This window comes from Canis lupus, chromosome 27, assembly GCF_048164855.1.
Source record: "Canis lupus baileyi chromosome 27, mCanLup2.hap1, whole genome shotgun sequence".
Taxonomy (NCBI): domain Eukaryota; kingdom Metazoa; phylum Chordata; class Mammalia; order Carnivora; family Canidae; genus Canis; species Canis lupus.
This window is the reverse complement of record NC_132864.1, coordinates 6,693,846-6,721,200: the sequence shown is the minus strand read 5'-3', so window position 1 is coordinate 6,721,200 and position 27,355 is coordinate 6,693,846. Positions and strand designations below refer to the sequence as shown.

General features: G+C 45.4%; 1 protein-coding gene across 3 annotated transcripts; it reads right to left on the bottom strand.

Moving 5' to 3' along the window:
• Nucleotides 1-1,636: 1,636 nt before the first annotated feature.
• ANKLE2 (ankyrin repeat and LEM domain containing 2) lies at nt 1,637-27,248 on the bottom strand. 3 transcript variants are annotated; one of them, XM_072802006.1, is made up of 14 exons: nt 27,042-27,180; nt 26,119-26,231; nt 20,135-20,608; nt 16,205-16,411; nt 14,859-15,052; nt 14,589-14,777; nt 11,996-12,118; nt 10,249-10,315; nt 8,676-8,848; nt 6,863-6,969; nt 5,764-5,948; nt 4,691-5,336; nt 3,958-4,089; nt 1,637-3,543 (listed from the first exon to the last, which is right to left on the bottom strand). In XM_072802006.1, the coding sequence occupies exons 3-14, from the start codon at nt 20,601-20,603 to the stop codon at nt 3,342-3,344; spliced, it is 2,694 nt and encodes an 897-aa protein (XP_072658107.1). In that variant the 5' UTR covers nt 20,604-20,608; nt 26,119-26,231; nt 27,042-27,180; the 3' UTR covers nt 1,637-3,341. The 3 variants fall into 3 exon arrangements, with proteins under 3 accessions (XP_072658107.1, XP_072658105.1, XP_072658106.1); XM_072802004.1 differs by lacking the exon at nt 26,119-26,231 and having other exon boundaries at nt 27,042-27,248; XM_072802005.1 differs by lacking the exon at nt 26,119-26,231 and having other exon boundaries at nt 14,859-15,028; nt 27,042-27,248.
• Nucleotides 27,249-27,355: the final 107 nt, after the last annotated feature.

Here is a 27,355-nt window from a genome sequence, read left to right as displayed (position 1 = left end):
GGATATGAGCTAGATAAATGGTTTTCCACAGGCATCAATTATACACCACTTTCTAGAAACAGTTTGGACAAAGTAAGCCAGGGGTTGTGCCAACTTCTTAAAGCATGGAATTAACAGGCAACACATCTCTGACTTCAGGTGTGAAGGAGGCCCAGGAAGGTAAGGGCCACCCAGGCCTCATGTCCCACCCTGAGCCTGACCCCTGGACCCTTGAACCCACACACCCTAAGGGGGAGGTGGCAGGTCCCCTTCCTTCTTCCCTTAAGGGGTTTATGCAGCTGCCTCACTGTTCTGCCTTCAAAAATATGCCTTGATGGCAGAATTTCACTTGACCTTTGAGGAGCAGGGCAGCATTTTGGAAGTGGAAAATGAGCCCACACGGGATATAGCCGAGGAGCAGGAAGTAGGTCTTGATATGGGGTCACAGGGGCCCACTGATGTGACGATGGAAACTTTCTGAGGTGCCACAGATGACCAAAGCCTTCTGAAATGGCAAGTGTTTTAAGTTTGGTCAAAATTCTTAAGTTTGGTCAAAATGAAGCCTGCTAATTAGCCCATATAACATGAGGGACCCTGAAATGACATCAATGGGAAGATAAAGGATCCCTCCTATTGTGTTGTGCTGTTTATTCTTCTGAGACAGCCAAGAAAGGTACAGAAGTGCAATCTGTAAACCAGAAAATCCTCACAGTTTTTGTGTACAAGCGCAAAACATCAGTATAAGTAAGAAAAGCACATGCTTTGAACAGCCCAGTGAGCAGACCAAGCTCAGGGCAATGGGGCAGTGAAGCCACAGCATGTCAGGGCAGTAATCCCACAGACCACCATTGCCCCTGAAAGCTGTGAGTGTTGCTGCAAACATGCCAAAATTATTCCAGAGGACTTGTCCATGCTGGAATGGAGTAAGGTCTTCAAAAAGATGTGATGGCCAGTTGACCCATAAGCTCCTCAGGGCCTCCTAGCCTTGGCTGAGGATTCCACTCACCTGTCCCGGTCCCCGAGGTTGCCCCAAGGACACAGCCTTGAGATGGTGATGCGGTGGTGGCAACACCTGCACAGAATGGGGCTTCTGGATCAACTCTTCAGATTGGGAAGATGGCTGCAGGGAGCTATTCACCTTGCCACCGACGATAATGAGCCTTGTATGTAAGTTCCTCAGCTTATTAAACCTGCCATCTGGCAACCTGGAGTGGCCTGGCCCCTTCCTGCCTTCCACATACCGATCTCACCCAGGACACTCCCAAGAGGGCTGCAAACCAACACTTGCTCCGTGAGGTGGGCACTCGTTCTAGAACACCTTGCCAGTGGCTGTGCCTAGGCAATGACCAGGGGACTTGCCCATATCCCTTGTATTGCGGCCGGAGCCACAGAACCACCCCATCGGGGCAGAAGGGTTCCCATCATCTCTTTTGACGTGAATTAGTTACATGTCAGTTGTCAACATAATGAGAGAGGGTTGCTCATTTCCAAAGGCAATTAGGAATTTTGTGCTAGCTTAACTGAAAGTTAAAAGTTTTTCACAATCATGTTAAGAACAAAAGGGGCCAGAAAACAGCAAATTCACCACTATCAGATTAACACACTGTTTATCACAACATTGCTTAAGATTTTAATAAAAACAGCACCTGTGAGAGTCTTTCTGAAAGCTTAGAATTACCACCACATGGTTTTATTTATTTATTTCATTAAGTAGCTTAAAAAAGAATGCAAAATCACCTTAAGACACATGATGATGCATTCGCTGGGGCCAGAACCACCTTATAGCAACAAACAGGTGAAGACCACCTAAAACTTCAGAAAACAAGAACTGAGTCTGCAAAACTCAGAACACTTTTAATTTCCATCGGAATATTTACAACAACATATGGAAGAGAATTTTACAGAAAGCAGACCATTGCCGTGAATGTACTATCTGTATTCTAATTTCTTTTGAGAGCAAAGATGACTTTTATAAATGCCATTGGCTTTTAGAATAGAATGTATTTTTCTGTGTTATATCTAGATCATTCCACAAATGAAAACACCCTGTGTAACAACCATTTAAATTTTAAAGTCTAAATCTTGATTCCAATATTACTGACTTGTCTCTTGTTAGCACATGAAATACATTTTAACACAAGTTCCAATTCAGAATTTTTGTAAACAACAAAAACAAAAATCTCATGCCTACTTAGTATCACTGTATATTCACAAAAACCAAGTTTCAGGAAAATAAAAAATGATTTACAAAAGGCACTGAATTTAGCAAAAATTGGTAGAGCTTTCCATTTTGGATCAAACACTGGAAATGTTCACAGAGCACCACCAGTGTGTGAGCAGTCACGTACACCCAAGAGAAGTCAGCTCTCAACTCGGGTATGTGGGTGTCTATCGAGGCAGTAGTTCTAAGGTGACCCCCATGCTCTAGGCAGACCGCCCAGAAGGTCATGGACAAAGGGAAGCTAAAATAAATGTAGTAAGGTAAATGATCAGGGCTCAAAGATAAACTGCTATTTTCTGTACTAAAGCACAATACCCTTTTATAAAGAAAATCCAATGGAAGTAAATTTGGAAATATGCAATAAATTTCAAAACTAGAGAACTTAAAGGTCATTTTATTGGCACTACCTCAGCAACTAAACAAAGTAACTGGAACTGCAGGTCCCTTAGGGCTGCTGGCCTCTCAAGTGCTGTGGGACTACTCCCAGGACTCCCAGGACTCCCACGGACTAGAGGATTGACTCCCAGAGAAAAGCTAGTTTTATCTTCTGGTCACTAGCTTAAATGTTTATAATGACCGTAACTATAAATGCTGCAAGTATAAGTCAACTTCGAGGTTCGTTGACTCCTGAGCATCCACCTTGTCAATGGGTCTTACCCACTGGGACCAACTGGCAAAACAAAGATTTTCTATCAGGAACTAAGAAGTCAGAGATCCTTCCCAGAAAAATGAATGAAAGAATGAATTTTGGCACAAAATTCATCTTTGTTGTAAGAATGGAATTGAAGTGAGCACAACTCGGGGCAGCCCCAGCTCCGGCATTTGCCCGGGCTTCTGGCACACACAGAATGGGAATGGTGCCTTACACTTACAAATGCAAACTTAAGTCCACATTGTTATACATTGACAGTTTCCAGAAAATCCGTATCTGGATTTGCTTCCATGAACTTCTCCCAAAACATCAGAAAACTAAATTTTATACAAAACACTAGCATTTTCTAAAAATCTTTTACTCTCAAAATGAGGACTAATAAATTAATCAGAATATATTCTTTTTGGTAGAATTTCAGCAATAAACACATTACCCTTTTTTCTTTAAAAACAAAGAGTAAAATGAGATGCCCAGCAGCTTACACCCACCCTATAAGGCTGTGAGCTGGGCCAGGCGTGCCATCCTGCGGAGGTGGCTCCCACTTGCGGGGCTATAGCGCCCAGCGTTGCCCAGGCCTGGGGAGTGTGTGGGCCCGGGTTTCCCGGGGCTTCTCCCTGGGCTGCAGCTGTGGGGGCAGCCAAGGTCCGGCTGATGAGACTCCAGCTTCCCTTTCAGCGCAGGACTTGGCCAACTGAGGAAACCAAGAAAGGTCTGTCAGCACAGATGGTGATATGGGCCCTGCACCCAAGCCCTGGGGGACCACAGGGCTCCAGTAGAGGTACTGCAACCTCAGAACCACAGGATCTGAAGTCACAGAACACATGACTTCCCAGGAGTCCCATGTGGCTCTGACCAGGAGTCCCTACCCTTCCATCCTAAATCTCCACCTTATCACCTCCTGCTTTCCACCCAAGTGCACACCTCCTGTGTGTGTGGGACGCTGCCAACTATGGCCCTATCAGGATGCTGCACGTAAGCCTGGCTAACCAGTCTGCCGGTGTTCTAGATGAACAACTATGTGAACATCTGCAAACTGCGATCGGACCGCTCTGGAAGCTAGCTACCAACAACCCTGTGTTACAGGTTATTCTGTAGGCCCACTGACCTCTGTCTGTCAGAGGGGGAGTAGCACAGGACGGCACTCTTCCATCTGTGTACGGCTGGGTACTGCTGAGGGTCCACGTTGGCATACTCCAGAGCTGCCAGAACATCCCGATCCAGTTTTGATGGCTCCTCTCTACAAGGCAGAAAAAAAGGAAAGAAAAAGCAGAAACACCTGTGATTAAAAAGACTTCCAACACCAGTACTCAAGAGTCCTGCACAGGAGCAGAACGGCAACTGCTGGCCCATCTCTGCCACCACAGGCACCAGCTGTCTCGGCTGATGTGAATTGTGGATGGACAAAGGCCACAGGGGCAGACAGGCCACACTGTCCCACGGGGGAGTGGTGGACCCCTCCACTGCGAACATGCAATTCTGAGCCCCCCCCCCCCCCAGGGTCAATGACCACAAGACTGACCCAAAGGGCCTGTCCCCTGGGAAGATGGGTCTTTCTTCCTAAAACACACCAAGTTCTTGGCCTAGTCCTTCTGGGGAGGACTACTTCCCCAGGGAGTACAGCAAGATGTGAACCTGCACTGAAAAGAACACACCTCCCACCAACTTGGACAATCATAACAGAGCACCCAGGGCTACAAAGTCATGAAAGAGATGGGAGCCAGAAAACCACATCCAACCACGTTGTGGGTAGAGAAAAGGTTTGCGAAAACTAGGACAGTGCCATGTGTGCTCACATCCACCCCCACAGCCTCACCCATGTGCACACGCCCCATTCATACCCAAAAAGGAAGAGCCTCTGGACAGGCTCCTTTGTGGTGGGGACCCCTGAGGGCTCTGAGGACACGGAACCACTCTGCTGAGCCTTGTGCACAGGAGCATCAGGACCCAGACGTATTTTAGCTATTTTGGCCGACATTTCACTTTCTGTCCTGCTTTGGTTATTTCTAAGTGTGTCAACAGCAGGCGGCTCTAACGAGTCACTCTCGACTACGTCCATTCTTGATGTCAAGCTCTTCCTGTCTCTACTTTTTGTAATTTTATTTGGTGTCTTAGAAAAGTTACTTCCTAGATCTTCCAAATTCAGTTTATCAAGCTCAACCGTCAAGCCTGAGACTGATGAGAGGAGAGCTTCCTCTGTGCTCGGGGCCTCTGGCTGCTTCCTGCCCAAGGTCCTGCCGCTGCTCAGGTGGCTAAAGAACCCATTCTTGCTGCTATGGGGACTGGTCAGGGTGGAGGCTTCTATAAGATTGGTCTTCTGCTCCAAGGGAAGGATGTCACACTTCGAGTCCCCAAAAGTGCTAATTGTGGGCTGGGTGTTATTTCGAGCCATGTTCTGCCGATTTTTAATCTCTTCCAAGCTCAAGTCATCATCTTCATCAAGAAATGCTCTCACAGAGATCGAATTGCTGCACTTCCGAGCATGGCCTACAGGGGAGAGAGAGTTCTTCAGAGAGGTGTGTGACAAGAGTCCACAAGGAATCACACAGTGCACCTGCAAATCCCCAGAACCAGCCACAAACCACACTCCTTCAGAGCCACGTCCTCAGGCCCCCAGACAGAAGCCTGCACTGCCCCTTAAGAAAAGCCATGCAGGTCCCTGCACATAGAAACAGCAGCATCCAGGCTCAGCGCAACGCCTTCACAGGCAGGAGAATGAGAAGGAAGCCAAGGTCAAAGGCAGGTGCACGTGGGACGTGACAGTGGCTGGCACCTCCCATCAAACTTGCTACGACACCAGTGGGCTGAGAACAGGAGAAGGCACGTATGTGCTCATTCACATGGACGCAGTTGGTCCACGGCCACAGGACAGGGTCCGAGTTCCAAGAACCTACAGATGTCTGAATGTCCTTACCAAAGGGGTTCTCCTGATGAGAGGCTTCATTTTCTCCTGAGTCCTGTTGAGCCTTTTTGCCTGCTTCCTGGTGAGTGAGATATTCTTCTAGTTTTTGCAGACCCTCCTGGGAAGACAGATCAACAAAACAACCCAGAAAGTCCCAGTACTCGACCCAGGGATACCCCAGCTCATGAGCCAGCTCCCTGCAAGAGTAAGTACAATCCATCAGTTAGAAAACCAGTTGTAAAAAAAAAAAAAAAAAAAAAAACCCACCAAAAAAACCTCACAGATCTGACTGCTCAGAAAACAGCCATTTTATGCTGGAAGTGCCAAACAATGCCTATAATCTTGGTTAGGATTTTTATTACAAATTTGGGGCTATGATAGTACTCTGCATTTCCTAAGCAGGACAAGGCTGAGCACGGTTTCTCTCCTGGACTGTCACTGAATGCAGTGCAGCTGTGGAGAGAGAAGGGGTCCCTGACCACCCACCCCACTCTCACAAGCCAGAGAGGCAACAAATCAGACACGAAACCCCATAACAGACCAGCCTTGTTTCCATATAACAACTGTATAAAGTTGGAGAGGATTCTGGTTTTCCTAAGGCACATAAAAATTTGGAAATCCTTATCAAGTTCAAGCTGTAAACTTGAAACTGTTTGAGAAAAAAATTCTAAAACAATCAATGTAGCTTTGATTTCACTGTAACTTAGCTTTTTGACTAAAAACACTTGTTTCTGGAAAAAACACTTTTCAGGGACTTTTTACTAACAGCTACTAGCCACATCTGCCTCTTGAGTTTTATTTCCTGCCAAGGAGACACCCAGCATATGTCCCCTCATACAGAACACTGCCACACCCTGGACATGCTTCCCATTAGTCTCTGCCAGAGGGACCGCTGTGGTGGACACCTGTGCTACACAGTGTGTGTAACATTCACAGGAAGCAAACCTCAATGAATAAACTTCACATACTCCCCGCCTCACCGTGAACACTTCCCAGAACGATCATTTTGCAGCTGTAATTGGTTTCCGTCCTCAACCAACATATAAGTGCACAGTATACAAAACGACACTGCCACTTGGCTCCTGTTCCTTTGTACAAAGCCAGTCAGTACCTTCCCACCCTCTCAATGCCTCTTTCTGGATCCGTCTTCCTGACATTGTGAAAGAAGCCTGCTTTCTCTCGAGGTGGTGTTTTCCAGAGCCTGCGAAAATCTTCTGCCTGAGGAGAAAACGTACCAAGCTATGCAATGTACCCATCACAGGTAAATGCAGAGACCCATCAGCATCACAGACCCAGCTGAGTACCTCCCGGCATCCCTCTTCCTCCTCATGTGCCCTCCTGCATGGCAGTTAGACCAATAAACAACCAGTGCCTCATTATGACAGCAGCACAAAGGGGCTCTGGCAAGGATCCCTTCCAGTGGCCCACGCTGGGCTGTGAGGCTCCGAGCTGCCCCTCAGGCTCCCAAAGATGAAGCCTCACCCTGAGGTAGACCCTGCAGAGCTGCCTCACCAAGGACCTCATGTCACTTTCCCATCACATAAGAGGAAAATGCATGTCTATATTTTTAAGTCACTTTTTTTTTTTTTTTAAGATTTATTTGTTTAGAGGCACCTGGGTGGCTCACCAGCTGAGCATCTGCCTTTGGCTCAGGGCATGATCCTGGGGTCCTGGGATCGAGTCCCATATCAGGCTCCCCACAGGGAGCCTGCTTCCCCCTCTGCCTGTGTCTGCCCCTCTCTCTGTGTCTCTCATGAATAAATAAATAAAATCTTTTAAAAATCTCCCTGCAGGGAGCCTGGATGCTCAACTGCTGAGTCACTCAGGTGCCCTTAAGTCACTCTTATTAGAATTTTGTTTTATGCAACCTACTCTAACCATAACTCGTAACACTTGTTTTTGCAGACACTTCTATAATTGCAGGTAACTAATTATTTAAAATTATTAACATCGTGGTATCTGGGTGGCTCAGTCAGTTAAGCATCCGATGCTTGGTTCTGGTTCAGGTCGTGATCTCAGGATCTTGGGATCAAGCCCCGTGTAGGGCTCCCTTGCTGAGAGGGGTATTTCCCTGAGATTCTCTCTCCCTCTACCCCTCCCTGCTGCTCTCTCTCTCTCTCAAATAAGTAATTTTTTTAAGACTTTTATTTATTTATGAGAAAGAGAGAGAGAGAGAAAGAGAGAGAGAGTGAGAGACACAGGCAGAGGAGAAGCAGACTCCATTCAGGGAGCCTGATGTAGGACTTGATTCTGGAAACCCAGGATCACACCCTAGGCCTAAGGCAGGCGCTAAACCATTGAGCCACCTAGGCATCCCTGAATAAGTCTTTAAAAATTAAAATAATTATCATTTTTAAATTTCATTAAAATAGAAGGTCTCATGTTTCGTTTTTAAAGATTTTAAGTACTCTCCACAGCCAACGTGGGCTCGAACTCATAACCTTGACATCAAGAGTCACATGCTCCAACCAAGCCAGCCTGGCACCCTTTTAAAATCTTTAACAAGAAAGATAACAGTGTACGAAATACCTCTGCCCCGAAGGTGAACTTCACAGTTTGCAAATGGAAATTTCCTACTGACAATAAACAACCAAGAATATGGAATGGACAGCCCAACTAGACTGGCATGTACCATGAGAAGGGCCACTGATACGGACAGAAGAACCAGGTGATGATGATATTTAACCCAGGTAAACTTCGCTCCTCTGAAGTATGGGCTCACTACCATATTCACCCTGGCTAACCAGTGAGGAACAGGATCAAGACACTCTTGTTTCTCTAGCAGATGTTCTCAAACCTCGTCACCACCTCAATGGGATTCCACAAGTCCTGATCTCAAACCAAACACAAAGCAAGCGCTGAAACATCCAGCACTTCTGGTGGGGACAGCCAGGAACTGTCCAGAAGCTTCTACAGGAGCTCACCTTGGACGGGCTCAGGGGCCCTGCAAAGGCTCTCAAGGTCAGAACAGGGTCTCTGGGGCCACCTCCACTGTGGCCGATGTGAGAGTTCTCAGTCGTCTGGTCTGAAGACCACAACTCCCCAATCACCGGAGACGATGTGTCCTCAGCTCTCAGAAGTGGCACATAGTAGTGGCCTGGGAAGAGGAGATACCCTGGTTAAGGCATCTCCTTGGGTGGGTCCTCACCTCAGTGGCATCTGGTAAACAACCCAAGAAACACCAGGGGCTTTGCAAGGGATCCAATGATAAAAAAGCTCTGGAGCTAGAGAACCTAGGTGAGAGGCCAGTTTCTGTCAGACCACATTCTTCCTCTGCGGGGAAAATAAAAAGGAAGGAAGAGGAATAGCAAACACCCCTCCATACCCCCAGGTACTAAAAAGACTGAGGCAGGACCTGTATGAACAAGATTAGCATAAAAGTAGGAGCCTGAGAATTGTTAAAAAGAAGTTCTATTTTAATCTCTTTTAACCTTCCTGATCTGTGGAACAATATTCTATCACTGAACACACAATTCAAACGATCTGGCATCACAGGACACTCTGATGTGAAATCTGGACAAAGAATGATAGAGTGTGGTAATGTCACCTGGGAGAGTGGAGCAGGAAAGTGTCAGGACACCACATGCAGATGGATAGTTGTGGCTTTCGTGTGCCAGTCACACAAAACTTTATTTACAAAGATTAGCGGCAGGCTAGGCAAGCATCTGCTGACCCTTGCTTTAAATGAACAGGAACAGAAACTAAGAGACAAGGAGAGACAGCAAATGGGGCCAGGTCAAAGAGCTTCGAGCTTCAAGTATCTGCTGTCATGTCACATAGCAAGTGGGGCCACCAGACTTCTAGTTGCAGATGGCGGGAAAGATGCCTCTGCCACCACCTTCCAAACACACTGGAAACAGCCTAGAGGAAGACAACAGGAAAAGTTCCTTTCTGAAACCAGCCACTTCCATGCTCCCTGAAGCTTCTGACCACAAAGTACGGCCCAGAAGGCAGGGGTGAGCCCCCGTAGACCTGATCAGGAAGGGCTGCCCCCACAGGTCACAGGCTCCCTGGGCAGCCAACAGGTCAAAAGTCAGCCTAGAGTGCTGAGATCCAGGGCCTATGAGGCTGCAGGAAGGAGCTGCCCAGGGAGCCAGGAGAAACAAGACCTGGCGCAGAGGGCAGCACATGGAAGGGCTGACCAGGATCTGAGAAGCCAACCAACTGCCAGATCAAAGAGCTCCAGGCAGAGCCCCTCCCACTCTCCACTCTGATAACTTGCAGGCTGTGCTTGGGCACCTGCTACATGGGACACCTGAAAAGATTACAGGGTGACACCATGAGGAACAGTCAAATGACAGACGACTTGTGGTCTCCCAGAGAAGTTCAAGGCTTCAAATGAGGCATTATAAGACAACAGGTGGCATGTGAGCTGGGGGTTCAGGAAGCAGACCACCCCAAGGTCTGTTACCCTAAGATGTCACCCTGCTTCAGTGAGCAGTCCAGGGCCTTCCCCACTGGTGGTCCTTACATTCCAAGCGCTATGCCCCAACTTACCCTTTAAGTACTCTCTAATCTGCTCCTTCAGTTCCAAAGACTTATTTTTGCTTCTTTCACAGATGACCTGTTTTTAAAAAAACAGTATGTGAACAGTCTAAATCTTAATTTGTCACATTTTATCATTAAAATGATTTTATAAAAACAAAATTTAAAGTTAACAATACAAGGACAATGTCCTAATATTGAAAATTTCATAAAGCCCACAATCAAAGCACATGTGTTTAACAGTATAATCTTTCTTCCAAAATGTTCTGTAAAAGCTGAAGGGGTCAGAACGAGGAGGACAAACTCTGTGAGTGAATTTTATGATCTTTCTTCATACTACCCTCCAGGTTCTAGTTTTCCACATCAGTCAGGCAGGAATAGGCAGACACACGTATAACTTTCAGCTCCATGAACTCCAATGCCCGGGGGCCTGTCTACTGCTGTTGTTTGGCTGGATTAAAACAGAATTCCTATTTAGTGTGGAACACAAGTGTTTTATTCTTGCTACTACAGGAATCAACTTTCTTCCTTAGAGAATTATAGTGACAAGAACATTTTCACTAGAATAAAAAACCAATAACCTTCAAATAAGGAACCACAAAATTACCATCTCTGGCTAGCCTGTAAGAGAAATCAACTACATTGTACCCTGTAAGTAGTGTAACTATTTTTTTGTGAGGTATAGCAAGTGATTTAAGAATACTAGTTACCAAATACCATTTTACAGTGAAAAATATACATACCTATGCACACAAAAAAGCTGAGTGTGACTCATGAAAAACAATGATAATTTCTGAGATGTAGAATAGGGAATTTTATTTTTGTTTATGTGTATTCTAAAGTTTCTATAGAAAATGGGCACTATTTATATAACCAAAGCAACTATAAAAGCAGCATTCACTAACAGATTAGAATCCTTACAGATTCCACTTCAAAGGGCTGGCTGGTTCAGATCAGCTGGCCAACAACAGCTCCAATGCACAGGACAAATCACCGATCTTTCAATTCTTGTCAGATCCTCCTCACCCCCCACCTCACAAGTACAGACACACCTCTGCCCTCTCTAACGCACATTTTGCTCCACTGCCAGCATTAGTCCTGACAAGAGTCGTATGGGTCAGGTGAGAATACCTGGGAGAGACTTAGGGCTGTGCCTGGCACATAATGAGCTAAAAACATGTTAGCTGCTTTCAGCACCATCATCACCACCACCATAATCCTTATTACTACCCACCACCATCCTCACCATCACCACCATCTTCATCACCACCACCATCCTCATCATCCTTACCACCATCTTCATCATCACCAACACCACCACCACCTCCTCCACCACCACCACCAGCACCACCACAACCACCTTCACCATCACTACCACCACCACCTTCATCATCACTACCACTACCCCCTCCTCCATCACCATTGCCTCCTCCATTCTCCAGTTCCCTGGTCAACTGAGGTAATGCATAAGCAGAACTTGATAAAAACTGTGAGATGATGAGAACAAATGACCATCGGTTTCAGGAAGATAAAATAAGCAAACATGGGCAGTTCATTATTCTGAATCAGTTCCTGATTCTACTGATGCGTCTTCTTCATGGTATACCTTACTTAGTAATCATGGTTCTATGGTGTGCTCGTGAGGCAAACATGTTCACAGGGTCAGTGACTGACTTCACAGTAGCTGTGATCAATACTGTGATTTCACATGTTTTCATGTCTAACAGTATACAGTAACAGTATTTTAATAGATACTTACATCTTCAGGAGTTTTATCATACTTATTCCTTGGGTTTTTTACAATCAAAGGGTGTGAAGAAAGCACGTTGACCACATCTGCATTCCCAAACTTACAAGCAAAATGCAATGGCGTGTCATAGCCCTGGGAGAGGTGCAGTGGAAGAATACTTATCTTTAATTATGTTTGTTTCAAAAGGTTGCTTTAAGATAAATATAAGTAACAGAACAAAAATCATCAAAAACAAAAGACCATAAAAAGACATTATTTTTACAACTGAGAAATATTGGCATGTTAAGCGCATACTCACTTTAAGCCTGGACTTGAGGCTAGCCCAGCACCCTAGTAACTATTGCCTAGTGCCTGGGTGCCCAGGTTCAGAGGGAGCTAACAAATGAGCTAGGGCAAAGTACACTCTTTATGACCATGTCACCATTTCATATAATTTTTCATTTCTTCCCACATGAACCTAAAAAAGTCTGGGCAATTGCCTACAGCAGCATTCTCTGACCATATCCTGCCCTTTTGTCCAGACTGGCAAACCTTCTCAACTGAGGTTCAGAAAGTGAACAGTTTAGGCCTTGCAGACCACCCAGTCTCTGCCATAACCACCCTGCTATGTATGTCTCTGCAGCTATGGATGATCCACAAAGAACGAGCAGGGGGTGCCTGGGTGGCTCAGTCAGTTATGTATCTGCCTTGGGTTCAGGCCACAGTCTCAGGGTCCTGGGATTGAACCCCATGTGGGGTATCCCTGCTCAGCAGGGAGTCTGCTTCTCCACCTCCCTCTGCCTCCCCTCTCCCCCCAGCAACTTGTGCTTTCACGCATTCTCTTTTTCTCTCAAATAAATAAATAAATAAATAAAATCTTTATAAAAAAAGAGGGGGACTGTTGTGTTCCAATAAAGCTTTATTTACAAAACCAGACTGTCCTTTGCAGGATCTGCTCTAGTGCACTGTCTAAATTAGGACTTTCTTGATTCGTGTTCTACCTGAGACAACTCTACCTCTGTGGCCCAAGCTCTACTAATAGCCTGATCTTCCCTGCTAGGCCTGCAGAGGTGGGAGGATGATGGGGCTGCATGTTAGGGGCCAATGTTTTCACTTAGCATTCAAAACACCCAACCTCAAAGGGATCTCGACACTCTCACTTCCTTCTGGCCACTCCTTTCCTTCATACTACATAACATCCATCCCTAACCCTAACCTGCTTGACCGTAACCTCTGCCCTCACTCCTGCTGGGACAACAGGCTCTCGGTTCTTCTAACACTGCTGGCCAGCCTGGCCCGGCTTCTCACCATGCTGGTCTCTGCCGTGCTCTGGTACTTTCTCAAGAGTCCAAATATTTGTGGCCAACACTGTCATTGATTCCTCTTCTTAGTGAGTTATGGTCAAAGATGGCCCATAACATCTAATTTCAAGAATTTATTAAATGCTTCCTGTAGACATGCATATGCACATTTTTCTGAGAATACTACAGAGACATTAATAAAAAAACTGTGTATTTTCTGTAGGGCACACACTTCTCTGTTATAGTTTTGTTTTTTTTTGTTTTTTTTTTAAGATTTATTCATGAGAGAGAGAGACAGAGACAGAGACACAGGCAGAGGAAGAAGCAGGCTCCATGCAGGAAGCCCGGTGCAGGACTTGATCCCAGAACTCCAGGATCATGCCCTGAGCCAAAGGCAGACACTCAACCACCAAGCCACCCAGGCATCACTCTCTGTTATATTTTGCAAGTCACACTTCCTGAACATACTAATCAAATTAGGAATCCTTCCTTAAGTCTATCTACTCTTAGTCTAACAGACACAACTCTAATTCTGCTCTTTCTGTCTTATTTTACACTTACTATTGCTTTCATATAACCATTGTTTTCTAAACTTTTACTTCCTTCTATAATCGTGCTAGCTTGGCCAAATTTATCTTTATTCTTCCTTCTCTCTCTTGTTAATTTAAAAGTTATCCTTGCTTTACAATTCTGGAGTTCAATGTGTCATTCGACATGTATCATGAAATAGTAATTCATGTCCCACTCCAACATGCTTCTGTTATTCCTTCTTGTGACAACCACAACTTTTCAAACTCCTAGACTTGCTCTGAGTTTACAATTCTTGGCTCTAAGCTATCACTAGGTTCTGCTTTATGTAAATAAGTAAAATTCTTCTGTTTTAAGAATTCTTATGTAAGCCTACGCATCGTTAAAAACCAACCCTTTGAAATTTTTAACTCTGCAGGAAATATTCCTAATATTAAGTGGGGAAAAAAAAGATACAGAATCCTAGAATAAAAGGCACCAAAACCCCTTTTTACTTTCTTCTCCCTTCAGGTTGTTACATTGGTTTATCTTCCCATCAAAGCCCAGCTCAGGCCTCTCTGGACAAAGGCCAGGAGGGACATATCCTTGCACAAAGCTGAGAGCTATATGCATCCTGCCTAGTGAGGCAGAGCTCTCGTGTGTGAATGGATCTTGTCATCCATCCCTTTCTAAGCTAGGTGAATTCAATGAATGCACATCTCCTCTCCACATGCAGGGGGATGCAGTTAATAATCACATATGAGAGACATAAGTCTTGTTTAGACTGGCTATGACTCTTCCTACGGCACACTCACCACTTTGTCCGGAGTGTTCAGGTATAGGTCAACGATGTAACAAATGCGCTGCTGCAGCATATTTGGGTCATCGTCTGGGTACATGAGCCGCATAAACTCAGGGTTTTCCAGAGTCTCCAGAGTCAGCTGGCAGATAGAAGCTTGATTCTCTTTGGCAGCAACATGCATAACATTGTACCTACATCCTTCCTGAAATAAAACTACAGATTCTGAGCTTCATTTTTGTCAACCACAGTCTTTTGATGCTAACAATGCTGGAAGCAGGCTTACCTGCACGATGGTTGGATTGTCCCCTGAACCAATGAGATACCGGGGATTACTCCAGGTGAGATTGGAAAAGGTGTCGTCTTCTCCCTTCTCCACAGCTTTTCGAAGTTTGGCAGTGAGATCTTGAGTACGGGGGGTTTTGTAACTGTTGGCACGTTCTCTGTTTACAGTTTCTGACTCAGACAAGTACAAACCATCTGTCATTAGAAGATAGAATTTAAGAACATTTAACTTCACAAACATTTTCTCATCACCCACTGTGTGCTATATGAGGGCAACAAAAATCTTTCCCACAGAGCTTATATCCTAGTTGGGATTAACAAATAAGCATCAATTAGCATATATAGCAGAAGGGCCTGTGTTCAAGCCAACAACATGGCACAAACATACCACTACGGCAAAAGTCCAAGAGCAAAAGGACCTCACTGGACTCTAGCTGCAAAAGGCTTTGTGAAGAGGGATGAGGGCACACCAGCAGCACCTGTACAAAAACTTCCACGAGCAGAGTTCCCATAAAGGCAGAGTGGAGCCAGAAGTGATTTTTTTGTTGTTTAATTACAACCACCTGGGGAAGTCTGAAAGCAATCTCTAGAGGAATATTTTCACAAACTGTAAAGAGGGAAACCTGTAACTGTTCCAAATCACTCTGATTCCTCCCTAAGAAAGACCTATGTAGGGCCAAGTAAGGAAACAGAAAAGCAAGCAGATGAGGTTTTTGACTAAAGGCCTTATGTCCACAAGGAAAAGGTGCCTTCCCGGGAGCCCTAGCCAGCCAGGGCAACAGGACAGCTGTGAGCTCCTGGAGGGGACAAGACAGAGCTGGGCCAAAGTTAGACACTGCTAGGGTTCTGCACAGTGCTAAAAAGAGTTCTCAGAAGACCCTGCTCTGGACCCAGAGTGAGTATGGCCAGATCTCTGACTGGACAGGTCCTATAGGTGAGCTCAACTTTTGCAGGATTATCCGGGTCAAAGCAGATGGCACAGTCCTACAAGTAGGTATAGGCAAGTCTCAGTGCCTAACAAAGCCCCTAACTCCCACGGGCAGCAAGGAGAGAGGGAAACAAAGGGAGCAAAACAAAAGGGCCAACTGTGGCCCCTCTGCTGCTTCTCCTTGGCCTTGTCCTCCCCAGGGCCTGGAGCCAATGCCTGGCCCACTGTCTCTATCCTCAGGGTCATCCCCAGACCAGGTGGCTGACCCATTATCCATGGCCTGGGCCTTAGCTCTCTACTTCCTAGCAAACTGAACTTCTCAAAGGAGAAAACCAATGACAATACATGGGGAAGAAAGCACAAAACACCTGGGGCCCACCTAATAGTAACACCAAGAAGTGAGCTGCTACATAATTTACCTTTCAGTCCACCACTGCTAAAGAGTGGTGCTACTTTCACAGGAGAAAGTGGTAAAGAGGCTTTGCTTGGAGAAGGAAAATAATCACAAATTCCTCTAGCAAATTTCTCAGCATCTTCTCTAGTTGAAAAAGCTTTAAATCGAGATCCTTTGATCATTTTGACAGCTTGCAATGCATCCTTTCTATCCTCATAAACATGAATCCTTTCTGCATGGAAAAAGTAATAGGAAAATTAGAGAGGAATAATCGGAGTCACTATCACAGAGTTCACACCTGAAGGCCCCGGGTTTCATAACAAACAACTGTTACTCAGTTTTTCTCTCATATTTCAGATTTTTCCCTTAAGATTTGTTTCTAAAGATTTATTTATGTATGAGAGAGAGAGAGAGGGAGAAACACGAGGGGGAGGGGCACAGGACAAGGGAGAAGCAGACTCCCCAATGAGCAGTGAACCCAAGATAGGACTCAATCCCAGGACCCTGAGGGTCATGACCTGAGCTGAAGGCAAACACTTAATTGACTAAGCCACCTAGGCATCCGTTAAAGACTTATTTTTTAAAATCAGCTCTACACTCAACATGGGACTTGAGATCGAGTTGCATACTCCACTGAATGAGCCAGCCAGGTGCCCCAATATTTCAGATTTTTAATCTTGAAGAAAAAGGGCCTTAGCTGGTCAAAAGAACACATTAAGCTTGATCATATGTATGGGCTTGGATATAAAGATGTGTATTTTGTACACATATGTAACATATCTAAGGATACTATTTATTTTTTTAAGATTTTATTTATTCATGAGAGACAGAGACACAGGTAGAGGGAGAAGCAGGCTCCTTGAGGGGAGCCCAATGCAGGACTCAATCCCCAGTCTGGGGATCACACCCTGAGCCAAAGGCAGACACTCAACCGCTGATCCACCCAGGCTCTGAGCTGCCAGGTAAGGAAGCTCCCTCACCCCCAACTCAATTCTGCCTAGATTGGCTCCTATGTTCCTTCACATCATAGATAGTCGCTTTGCATTGTGTTCTTGGTGCATGTCTGCCTCAGCAGGCAAAACCTGGGGAGACAGGCTGTGTAGGGGATGTTTTGTTTTTTTTTTTAATTTTTTTTTTAAAGGTTCTATTTATTTATTCATGAGAGACAGAGAGAGAGAGGCACAGGCACAGGCAGAAGGAGAAGCAGGCTCCATGCAGACAGCCTGATGTGGGACTCGATCCCAGGACTTCGGGATCACTCCCTGAGCCGAAGGCAGACACTTAACTGCTGAGCCACCCAGGCATCCCAAAAATGGGTACCTTCTGACCCAACACTTCTACTTACCATTTTGTGAAAATAAAAATAAGGTACATTTTTATATAGAGATCTGTGTTACTTTTAAATGAAAATATACCAAAAATAAAAATCTGAATTCAAATACATATATATAAATAAAACATAGGTGAGTCAGGAATAATGCACAAAAGCAGTTATAAAGTGGTTAATCCTAGTGACTTAAGATTTGGATGTGGAGGAAGAAAGAAATTTCACTTTTACAATATTTGTTTTGTAAAAAGCAACTATTAGGGGGATCCCTGGGTGGCTCAGCGGTTTAGCGCCACCTTCAGCCCAGGGCGTGATCTTGGAGTCCCGGGATCGAGTCCCCGTCGGGCTCCCTGCATGGAGCAGGCTTCTCCCTCTGCCTGTGTCTCTGCCTCTCTCTCCCTCTCTCTGTGTATCTCATGAATAAATAAATAAAATATTTAAAATAAATAAATAAATAAAAGCAATTTTTATAATAAAGATTAAAAATAAATAGAAATTGCATCATGACTATTTCCAGTGTCAAGATTCTTTAAAAAATTCTTATGGTTGGGGATCCCTGGGTGGCGCAGCGGTTTAGCGCCTGCCTTTGGCCCAGGGCGTGATCCTGGAGACCTGGGATCAAATCCCACGTCGGGCTCCCGGGGCATGGAGCCTGCCTATGTCTCTGCCTCTCTCTCTCTCTCTCTCTCTCTCTCTCTCTCTCTCTCCCCCCCCCCGTGACTATCATAAATAAATAATAATTTAAAAAAAAAATTCTTATGGTTGAATAATATTCCATTCTACTCATGGTACATAATATGTCTAACAAATCTCCTATTTTGGAGTACTCCCACAAACGGTATCACAATAATGATAGTCTATAATTTCTGACATTCTAATCAATATCAAGCTTTCATTAACTCTTTCCAGTGCTATCTACTTTAGTCTTCTTTAAAACTGCAATTCTAGGGGCACCTGGGTGGCTCAGTCAGTTAAGCATCTGACTTCAGCTCAGGTCATGATCCTGGGGTCCTGGGACCAAGCCCCGAGTCAGGCTCCCTGCTCAGCATAGAGCCTGCTTTTCTTTCTCCCTCTGTCCCTCCCTCTGTTCGTGCTCACTTATGCATGCTATCTTCCTCTCTCAAAGTCTTTTTTTTTTAATTGCAAATCTTTGATGTTGAAAACTACTTATAACTGTACTAGCCATTTACATTAAAAGGTATTCAGATTATGCTGAAAAAAAAAAAGGGAAAAAATTTATCAGCAAATAGTAGCTAGTCAAAACCTATTTGTATATGTAGCATGTCTCAAAGAATCCAATTTTCTTCATTTTTAAAAATTCACATATACAGGCAACCCTCTCGAGTCCCCCTCGCTCTTTGGGAGCTTTGTACTATGGCTCAAAAAACTTCACTTTGCTGCCTATCAAATTAATTAACTAAAATAAAATAATTTTAGTGACACCTGGGTGACTCAGCCATTTAGCGCCTGCCTTCAGACTAGGGTATGATCCTGGAGTCCTGGGATCGAATCCCACATCGGGCTCCCTGCATAAAGCCTGCTTCTCCCTCTGCCTGTGTCTCTGTCTCTCTCTCTCTCTGTCTCTCATGAATAAATATAAAATCTTTAAAAAATAAAATAAATTTTTTTGTTGTTTTTGTTTTTTAATATTTTTTATTTATTTATGATAGTCACACACAGAGAGAGAGAGAGAGAAAGAGAGGCAGAGACATAGGCCGAGGGAGAAGCAGGCTCCATGCACCGGGAGCCCGACGTGGGATTCGATCCCGGGTCTCCAGGATCGTGCCCTGGGCCAAAGGCAGGTGCTAAACCGCTGCACCACCCAGGGATCCCAAAATAAAAATTTTTTAAATGAAAATTCACAAACACATTTACAAACAATTCAGCAGAGTTCTACATAAAAATGCTAACAGTGGGGTACCTTGGCAGCTCAGTGGTTGAGCATCTGCCTTTGGCCCAGGTCATGATACTGGGGTCCTGGAATTGAGTCCCACATCGGGCTCCCCACAGGGAACCTGTGTCTCCCTCTGCCTGTGTCTCTGCCCCTCTCTCTGGGTCTCTCATGAATAAATAAATTCTTTTTTTTTTTTAAAGGTTTATTTATTTATTTATTCATGATAGGCATAGAGAGAGAGAGAGAGAGAGGCAGAGACACAGGCAGAGGGAGAAGCAGGCTCCATGCTGGGAGCTCGATGCGGGACTCGATCCCGGGACTCCAGGATCATGCCCTGGGCCAAAGGCAGGCACCAAACCGCTGAGCCACCCAGGGATCCCGAATAAATAAATTCTTTAAAAAAAATGCTAACAGTGTCTCACTTGGTAAAATTATGGTGATTAAATTTTCTCTGTGGTTCAAGATTTTCAACATCACATTTCCCTGCTGTCCATGTACCATCTGTGTAAGAAATACCAGATGTGGGGCATCTGGATGGCTCAGTCAGTTGAGCATCTGCCTTTGGTTTGGGTCACTGATCTCAGGGTGCTGGGATGGTGCCCCCACATGGGTCTCCCCACTCAGCAGGGAGTCTGCTTCTCCTCCTTCTCCCCACTTATGCTCTCTCTCTTTCAAATAAATAAATAAAATCACTTAAAAAGAAAGAAAGAAATACCAGATGCTTGTTACATTACCATTTCTCGCTGGGATGTCCTCATATGCTGGGCACACCCCATAGTACAGAGGCTGCTCCACAGAGGCCCTCACCATGGCTTTGTGGCCACTGACCCCAGTGGTGGCACTGAAGGGCATGGAGCAGGTCTTAGATGTCATGACATCTTCTTCTGGAGGATTCAAGCCCATGCTATAACCAAAATCTCTGTCTTCAGACAAGCCAACCTGCTCAGCCTGGCTTCCTACAGCAGACTTCAAAACCCTTTGTGCATCCTTGCTTAGAGTGGTGGCATCTGAGGTGTCAAGGCCAGGAGGATATGAAGGCAGTGTTCTTCCATGTTCTAATAAAGCCTGAGCCAATTTTTTCTCAAAAATGAACCTTGTGGTTGATGTAATGGGTCCACATTTCAATCCAGCTTTCACAATTTCTTCTCTAAGGTCATCGGGATTCAGAAGTTTCAGTCGTGCCAAGATGGCATCCATTGTCATTTCACCTAGGCCCAAGAAAACAAAAATCAATCTGATGGCTAAAAGTACATCCTTTCTCATTAAAAAACAAAACAAGGGATCCCTGGGTAGCACAGCGGTTTGGCGCCTGCCTTTGGCCCAGGGCGCAATCCTGGAGACCCGGGATCGAATCCCACGTCAGGCTCCTGGTGCATGGAGCCTGCTTCTCCCTCTGCCTATGTCTCTGCCTCTCTCTCTCTCTCTCTCTCTGTGTGACTATCATAAAAAAAATTAAAAAATAAAAAAATATCCAGCAGTAGCAATAAAGCTGGCTTCAGTTTCATTTCAATCCAGTTTCTCCTTATTTTTTGTAGTCTTTGAGCCCTCTATGAGAACTTTCTGAAGTTTCCTGTTTCAAAATTAATAAACTAATAAAAAATTAAGCAGTTTCTGGTTCATTTGGATAAGAATGTCAGAACCTGCTACTATTACATGATATACTAACATTCCAAGAAGGTAAGCACCCTGGGGAAATAAGCACACTCATTTTCTCTAGAGTGTAAGTGGGACAAACCCAAGGAAGGCAACTGAACAATATCCATCAGAAATCCAACTCCAGAAACAGACCTACAAATATATTTGTACTTTATTCCATAAAAAAAGGGAAATTTATTTATGCAAAGATTTAACCAGAGGAGCCACAGAGATAGCTCTGGCAGTCACTCTGCTAATACTGGTAACAAGTAGCTCATGTTTAACGTTTTGGGAGGGTCTTTCCAAATGCCTAGCTCTAGTGTAAGTGCACTACATGGCTAAGTATTTAATGGTCATAATTCTTCTGTGTGGCAGGTATCATTACTGTTCACCCCCCACTTTACAGATCACAGAGACACTAAGTAACTTGTTCAAGTTACACAGCAACCCAACAAGTGGGTGTGAACTGAACAAGGGTTTTAATGGAGACCTTTGGAGAAAGAGCAGGTAAACCTATGGATTATAGGCTTAAGCATGGTCAGCAAGAATTGGGAAGAAGGTAAGAAATAACAGGGGTGGAAACAAGGGCTCAGATTAGAAAAACTGGAGGTCTTAAGGACAGATGGACCAGATGCCATGGAGGGGTGGGGGTTGAGGTATTGCAGTCAGCCTAGGATAACAGCCAGATTTCCAGTCTAGTTGCTTATGAGTGACTTCACCTGAGATAGAGAATGCTAGAGAGAGAAAGATGAAGACCTAGGCACTGAGCATCAGAATCACGTTACTGCCACCAACTGGGCATTTCAGTTTTCAAGTCCAAGATTTACAAGTTCAGAGTGAATAACAGGTCTGGGAGTCATAAGCGCATAGATGGTGATTTTAACACCAATAATACACCAGGTATAACAAGGAACAAATACAAAGAATTAAAAGAAGAAACAGAGAAACTTCTAGAAGGGATGAAAAAACAATTACACACGGTAATCAATAAAACCAAAGAGTAGAGAGTTTTAAAAGACATATTTGCAAATGAAATGATGGGACATCCAAGATTAACTTTAAGTTACTCTAGGGGCACCCAAGTGGCTCAATTGGTTAAGTTTCCAAATCTTGATTTTGGCTCAGGTCATGATCTTGGGGTCATGAGATGGAGTCCTATGTAGGGCTCTGACCTCAGCAGCAGTCTGGTTGAGATTCTCTCGAAAACAAATAAATCAATCTTTAATTAAAAAAAAAATACACACACACACGTATGTATTTTAAAGGTTTAACCAGAGGAGGTGTATGTATACGTGTGTGTGTATATGTATCTATCAGGAGAGCTGGGATCCCTGGGTGGTGCAGCGGTTTAGCGCCTGCCTTTAGCCCAGGGCGCGATCCTGGAGACCCGGGATCGAATCCCACGTCAGGCTCCCGGTGCATGGGGCCTGCTTCTCCCTCTGCCTATGTCTCTGCCTCTCTCTCTCTCTCTCTCTCTGTGTGTGACTATCATAAATAAATAAAAAAAATTTTTTTTAAAAAAGGAGAGCTGGGGAGGGGGCAATGACAAATAAGATTCACAAAATATTAATACCTTTCGTAGCCAGGCGATGACTACAAGCAAGGAATTCATTATATTACCCTATTTCTGCGTATTTTTTTATTTTTACTTTTTTTAAAAGTAAACTCCAGGGATCCCTGGGTGGCGCAGCGGTTTGGCACCTGCCTTTGGCCCAGGGCGCGATCCTGGAGACCTGGGATCGAATCCCTCGTCGGGCTCCCGGTGCATGGAGCCTGCTTCTCCCTCTACCTGTGTCTCTGCATCTGTGTGTGTGTGTGTGTGTGTGTGTGTGTGTGTGTGTGTGTGTGTGACTATCATAAATAATAAATAAAAATTTAAAAAAAGTAAAAACAAAAAGTAAACTCCATAACTCAGCATGGAGAGCTCAATGCAGGGCTTAAACTCATGATCTTGAGATCAAGACCTCAGCTGAAATTAAGAGTCAGAGCTCAACTGACTAAGCTACCCAGATGCTCCTGTGTATTGTTTTTCTAAGCTTTTAATGCCACCACCCCTTCCCAATTCCAAGATTTCAAAAATGGCTGTTACTTATTTGCAAAGAGGATATTATCCTTTTAAACAATGAATGTACTGCACAGTCCCAAAAACCTGCCAAAGATTTTGAAGGGGGGCAGCCTACTGATCACAGGATTCTACCCAGGGAGGGTACCTAAGAAGATTCCCTTTATATGTGGATATAAGAGCAACAGAGGTGACTCAGTGGTAGGAAACTGATATGAAAGGCACAGGAAAGGTAAAAGCCACAAGCAAGGGGGAGGACGCCTGGGTGACTCAGTCGGTTGGTGTCTGCCTTTGGCTCAGGTCATCATCCTAGAGTCTGGGGATGGAGTCCCACATCCGGCTCCATGCTCAGTGGGTAGTCGGCTTCTCCCTCTGCCCCTCTCCCTGCTTGCGCTCTTTCAAATAATTAAAATCTTAGAAGAAAAAAAGCCACATGCAAGGGATTGGGACAAGTGGGGCAGACACTGAATAAACAGAAGAGTTGTATCCATTCCTACAAAAGTCTAGTTTTCCCATGTCATTGCTCTAAAGCTATCTTTCTAACCTGAGCTAGTGTGAAAGGGGTTTTGTCCTTGTATCTAGTCAAACAGTAAGTAGAATAATTACATCACAGAACTAACTGTGTGAACTTGGACAAGTCATGCAAACTCTAAGCCTGTTTCCTCATCTGTAAGATGGATATAACAGCTCTACTTCTTAGGCTGCATTGAAAATTAGATAAAATAGGGCAGCCCTCGTGGCTCAGCGGTTTAGTGCTGCCTTCGGCCCAGGGCCTGATCCTGGAGACCCGGGATCGAGTACCAGTATCAAGTCCCACATCAGCTCCCTGCATGGAACCTGCTTCTCCCTCTGCCTGTGTCTCTGCCTCTCTCGAATAAATAAATAAAATCTTTAAAAAAAAAAAAGAAGAAGAAGAAGAAAAAAGAAAATTAGATAAAATAATACATGAGAAGTCTGTGCTGCTGTGTTTGACACTGACAAATTATCCATAACTGTCAGTTCTGGTTACTAAGTTATCAAGTAACACAGGCTTATTAATCTTGCAGAACACATAATATGCTAGAAAGTCCATTTGAATAAAAATAATAGTGGGTTTTAATACACTGTAATTAGTATTCATAACACAAAATATAATTGTTTATGTGTACAAAATAAAGAATAAAGCAGCAACAAATGAGCTTGGGTACCTGCTGGTGGTGGAGGGGTAAAAACTGGGTAGAAAGAATGGACAGAGGGCCAGCCCAGGGAAGGGCAATACTTCTCAGTATCACTTCATAAAAGTTTCTTTCAGAAACATGTTTGTGATTCACATACTAAAAAATAAGAAACAAAAAGATGGGGGAAGACCCCAAGTGGAATATAAATCAAAACAAATGAGTTCAACTGCATTACAAATTAGAAACATAAGGAGGGAGAGAATACCTAGTAAATGAACAACAGTATAGGACTGTGCACTATACAGGTCAGCAATTCTGAAGCTACCTTATGCCTACTCTAGGAATCAGCAAATAACTGGATAGCTGCTAGCAAAAGCCAGGTTCCTTAGGACCAAAGGGAGCTACAAACAAGGGGAAGGAGAGGCCAGAACAGGGGTCAGCAAATTGCTACAAAGGGTGCCAGGCTAAGGTTGAGACCTGTGAATCATAAGGTCTCTCCAACACTCAAGAAAAGCTATATATCCAGTAAAACTTTACAAAAATAGGAGGGGGCTGGATATGGCTGACAGGATGAGGTTTGCTGACTCCTGGGCTAGAATCCAAAGTAGCTGCCCGACCCTGATTGACCAAGACACAGATCAAGATGACAATTTGGGAAACCCAGTCAAGTCTGCAATGTGAATAATGAACACTTCCAGGTTGTCCCCCTTATGGTGATTACATAATATACTAACATCAGGGAATATAAGTGAATGGTATACTGATTCTAACTTTTTATTTTGAAGATATTACAAACACAAGTTCAAAAATAGTATGGGCAGTTCCCAGCATCCCTCACTGGTGACATCTTACATGCTGCAGCGCACCAGAAAACTGACACGGGCTAGGCTTTGCCACATCCTGCATCACTCTGCTCTTCATGTGGAATTCCAGGACCGTCCACCACATGTATAAATTCAAAACCGACTACTCAGTGTTCCACCACAACAAAGATCTCCTGCCGCCCCTTTACAGTCATGCTCAACCTCCTCCACTGTCGCCAAACTCTGGCAACCACTCATTTGTTCTCTATCACTGCCACTTTTCAAGAACGTTATCATAAATGAAATCATACACTACAGACCTCCACAGATTGGCTTTTTTCAGTCAGCACAATGCCCCAGAGACCCAGCAGCATTTCCCTGCCTTTCCACTGCTGTGTAGCACTCTACGGTATGAATGTGCCACACTCTGTTTAGCCGTTCAGCCCTCAAAAGACATTTTGAGCTGCTTCCATTGTTTGGACACAAGTAGTTATAAACAGTCACGTGGGTTTTTGTGTAAAAGTAAGTTTTCATTTCTCTATGATAAATACTCAGGAAAGCAGTGCACAGTTACATTTTTGAGCAACTGCCAGATTGATTTCAGAGAGGCTGAACCTTTAACCTTTCCACCAGCGACCCAGTAAATGAGAGACCCAGTTTCTCAGCATTTCTACCAACAATTTGTGGTATTTTTATTTTAACCACTTTAATAGGCATAACATCTCATTGTAAGTTTTTTTTAAGATTTTATTTATTTATTCATGAGAGACAGAGAGAGAGAGGCAGAGACACAGGCAGAGGGAGAAGCAGGCTGGGAGCCTAATGTGGGACTCCTCCCAGGCCCGAGGATCACGCCCTGAGCCAAAGGCAGACGCTCAACTGCTGAGCCACCCAGGCGTCCCTGTAGGTTTAATTTGTATTTCACTCTTGGCTGGTGATGTTGAGCATCTCTTCATATGTGTATTTGTGTAACATCTTTTTGTAATTTTTTATAAGTCTAAAGTGACTTCAAAATAGAAAACTTAAAAAGGAAATTTTTAATAAAAAAAGACACTCCAAACCTTAATCTCTTAGCTCCATGCTCTACTGGCCACACACATCACTTAGCTTTAGTATCTGGGGAACCGGCCGTCTTGGTGTCCTGCAGTAACCTGGCACAGGGTGGACGGTGTCCCTGGACAAATCAGCATGCTATTAACTCAAGATGTCAGCTAAAACTTTGTTAAGGGGATGACAGAAGGTAAAACAATCAGGATGGGGGATAGCTGGACCTGGGGGGAACAGGCCGCTGCCCCAAACCGCGTAGTCTCAGCCAGAGCTAGGAGGCCTGCCTCGGACCGTCTGGCTCCTCTGCTGTAAAGCCAGGACAAGAGAAGCCAGTCACCCCTATGGACCCTGTTAGCCATGAGACTGCCAGCTGGACTCCTCAATTTTACTTTCTGGGAGCAAAATCTCCTCCTACCAGAGCACTTAAGGAGGGATTATCGCTCATCCTCCAGAAAGAAATCAGACTTTCGCACAAAAGGGTAAACTAAGCGTGACTGAAAAGGGTCCCGAGGGCATGCAGCGGGCCCACCAGTCCGTGCTGCACGGGACGGGGGCGAGGATCGCAGGCCGCAGGGCCCCAGGACGCCTCCGCCACACAGGGATCCCGCACACAACCACCGCCCGCAGACTCAGGCCCGGAGCTCCCAGCTTCCCCATTGTCTGATTGCTGAAGACTCCAGAGTTTCACTCTAGGCCTTTCCCAAAACACCAGCCTCAGGCCGGGGAGGGAGAGGGCGGGGGGGTGGGGAAGGAAGGGAGAGGGGAAAGGGTCGGGGAAGGGGTGGGAGGAGGGGAACGGGTCAGGGAGAGGGGAAGGGAGGGGAGGGGCCGGGGAAGGAGGAGAGGAGAGGGGCCGGGGAGGGGGCGAGGCAGGCCAGGCCAGGCCAGGCCCAGGCCAGCGAGCGGAGGGACGCGGGCGCCGGCGGACAGGCCTCACCTGGGGCCGAGGTCGTGGCCGCGCCAGCCAGTGGGGCTGAGGGCCCACTCCGGGCCAGGCCCTGCGGCCGCTTCTCCAGCCGCCGCACCAGCCAGCGTACCGCGAAGAGCAGCACCGAGGCGCCCAGCAGCTCCCAGGCCAGGGCCGCCCACTCCGCCGCCGCCAGCCGCGGCCACAGCATCGCCGCCGCCCGGCCGCCGCCGCCGCCGCCGCCGCCGCCGAGGACGAGGCCGCCCGCCTCAGGACCCCGCGCCCCGGGCTGCCCGCGCCCCTGCCTGACGGCGCCGTCCCGGCGGGGGGGTGGCGGGTGCGGG

Bases quoted from the DNA above. Each gene is read 5' to 3' on its own strand.
- ANKLE2 (XM_072802004.1), bottom strand. From the start codon at position 27,222: ATGCTGTGGCCGCGGCTGGCGGCGGCGGAGTGGGCGGCCCTGGCCTGG. The intron at 8,849-10,248 runs GTAAGTTGGGGC...TCCTCTTCCCAG, and splicing joins GATTAGAGAGTACTTAAAGG to GCCACTACTATGTGCCACTT. The intron at 4,090-4,690 runs GTATGAATGGGG...TCTGCCTTGTAG, and splicing joins CAGAGGCTCTTCCTTTTTGG to AGAGGAGCCATCAAAACTGG.